The 2,609-nt window shown below is 29.9% G+C and overlaps 1 protein-coding gene across 1 annotated transcript in view; it reads right to left on the bottom strand.

Moving 5' to 3' along the window:
* LOC103310285 (zinc finger MYM-type protein 1-like) overlaps positions 1-2,609 on the bottom strand; it is a 7,124-nt gene that overhangs the window by 1,130 nt on the left and 3,385 nt on the right. The window contains exons 2-4 of the mRNA XM_008188048.1: positions 1,945-2,007; positions 1,583-1,867; positions 97-1,515 (exon numbers count right to left, since the gene is read on the bottom strand). Of these exons, the coding sequence (XP_008186270.1) occupies positions 97-1,515; positions 1,583-1,867; positions 1,945-2,007 (1,767 nt within the window). The remainder of the gene's footprint in view (positions 1-96; positions 1,516-1,582; positions 1,868-1,944; positions 2,008-2,609) is intronic.

Here is a 2,609-nt window from a genome sequence, read left to right as displayed (position 1 = left end):
TTGATCAAATCGAGTCCGTAATTCACATATAATTTGGTCAATAAATGGAATGAATATAGTTATTTTGTAATAATCTTCCGGATTTGTAACATTCACATTAGCTCTTTGATTTTGTTTGCCACAAACTCGAGGTATTTTAATATCGACGTCTATTTTAGAAGCAATTTTAAGTACTTCACTAAATATATTTTTGAAATGACTATCAACATCTTTACGGATAGATTCTAAAGATTCTCGTACAGTTATAACATCATTTAGTGCTTTTGATAAGTCTTGTTGTTTACTTTGAAGAATTTGACTTAAATTTAATGTATAAGAAAAAATAAAAACTGCTACTTCTAATGAAACAAGAAAATCGCTTTTTCTGATAGCACTACCATACATCGCTGCTTTACTTGATGAATCTGATTTACTACCATTATTTTCATAGTCGTCTAAAGCTTCTATGATGTACAAAAACAATTCTTTGAATGTAATTAATGCATCATGCCTCTCAACCCAACGAGTCTCACATAATGTCTTGAGTTTATTTTTTTTTATATTATTTTTTTCATCTGACTCAATAATAGATTTAAGTTTATTGACACGTATTGCAGAAGCAGAAAAAAAAGTTGAAATTGTAGAAATAATTCCATTCATATTTTTTATTGCGGATACTTCGCATGCTTTGGATAAACACAAATTGAGAGAATGGTTAAAACAATGGGTGTAAAAAGCTAAAGGTTGCTCTTTCAGAATAAGAGCTTGAACACCATTTATTCGTCCAGACATGTTACTACCACCATCGTAACCTTGGCCTCGAATATTTTCAATATTTAAACCTATAGAAACTAGCTTTTGTTCGATTGTATTTTTAATAACTGTACCAGTAGTTGAAACCATTTCAATAAATCCTAGAAAATCTTCTCGAATAAGCCAAGTCGTTACGTCGACATAACGAACGCAAATAGTCATTTGTTCTAGTGTGGAAACATCAGTTGTTTCGTCACAAAGTATAGAATAGTATTTGGCCATTTTTACTCTTTCAACTATTTTTTTTATAACAAGATTACCTATTACATCAATAATTTCATTTTGAATCACAGGACTAATCATTGTACAATTCTTGGATGAAGTATCAAAATGTGATAAAAGATCTTTGTCACCACTCTCTACGCGAAACGCTAGAAGTGCTCGCAAGGTACCCTGTTCACCGGACAAACAACTGTTCCTTATACTTTCTGATGCCATTGAACCACACTCTCGATGTCCTCTCAAAGATAAATTATTTTTAGCACAAAAAATAATAGTTTTGACAATGGGAATAAGTCGTTTACGGTTGTATTCAATTACTTGCTGTTTGTGTTTATTCAACAATACGTCCACAGATTTTTCAAATCCACTTTCAGTGTTACGTATGAAGTTATTCGCCTTTTGAGCTGCTAGAAGATGATATTCTTTTTTCTCGTGATTTTGTAAATCAACAATTATATTCTTATACTTGACTAACGGTTCTTTAACTAATTTACCTAAACACTAAAAACATATATCTTATTAAATAACTATAAAAATTATTAATTGGATTTACCTATTTACTTTTTACCTGATTTCCTCCGGTAGTCGAAAAAACTACACACCATTTACAATAAGCACCTTGTTTAATTACGCTATAAGCAAGCCATGGAAATGATAGTAAATATTTATACTGAAATTTTCGTTTCCGTTTACCTTCAATACTTATAGGAAAATCGTAAGAAGGTGGAGGTATATATGCATTTTTCAAGCAAGCAGTTATTTCAGAGCTATTTAAAGATCTACTAACTACAAAAGAAGCAATATCGTGCAAAATATGAGTTGTAGTTGAGGCAGAACCATGCAATTCTTTATTCTAAAATATAAACATAAATATATATGTTATATACAATCAAAATATCAAATGACATATTGTAATCATAATATACTAACATCTTCTTGGCTATTTTTTAAATTATCCGTAGTCACTGCGTCTACATTACTAATAATTGAGGACTAAACATGAATCAAATAAGATAGTAAGACTTAAGACCACTAAATTTGAATAATATATATTATAATAATACAAAATTATATTCTTACCGTGTCATTAAAATGTTCAACTTTTTTTTTCTTCGTATTGAAAATTGAATATAACATAGTTCTCTTTTCAGACATACTTATTGCTATTTAATTTATAGTTTTGAATACAAAAAAAATTACTGCTTACTGAATAATTTAATAATTTACACTATGACTAATGACTATTGACTAACTCGTAAAATAATACACATTTTACGTATTTTACGTTAACGATACGGTTGCAGATTTTCTGAATATTGATAAGTGATAACTGATTACACTATTTACACTTTACACAACGAAGATTGTGGTACGGAGACCATTAAACTGTCCATGTCACCAAAACAGCTGTGTTACTCACTGGCGCCCTTTTGAACTAGAACCACGTTAGTGAAACATGATAACAGTAATAGTGATTACTGAATAGTGAATGCTGGTATAAGAGTATTATTGTAGTATGCGTTCATTGCGTTCATGTATACGAATAAATTTAAATCTTTAAAACAGAATCTAGTAAATACGGCCAACGAGGGGGG

This window comes from Acyrthosiphon pisum, chromosome X (genome assembly GCF_005508785.2).
Source record: "Acyrthosiphon pisum isolate AL4f chromosome X, pea_aphid_22Mar2018_4r6ur, whole genome shotgun sequence".
Lineage (NCBI taxonomy): Eukaryota > Metazoa > Arthropoda > Insecta > Hemiptera > Aphididae > Acyrthosiphon > Acyrthosiphon pisum.
This window is presented reverse-complemented; position numbering and strand designations above follow the sequence as displayed.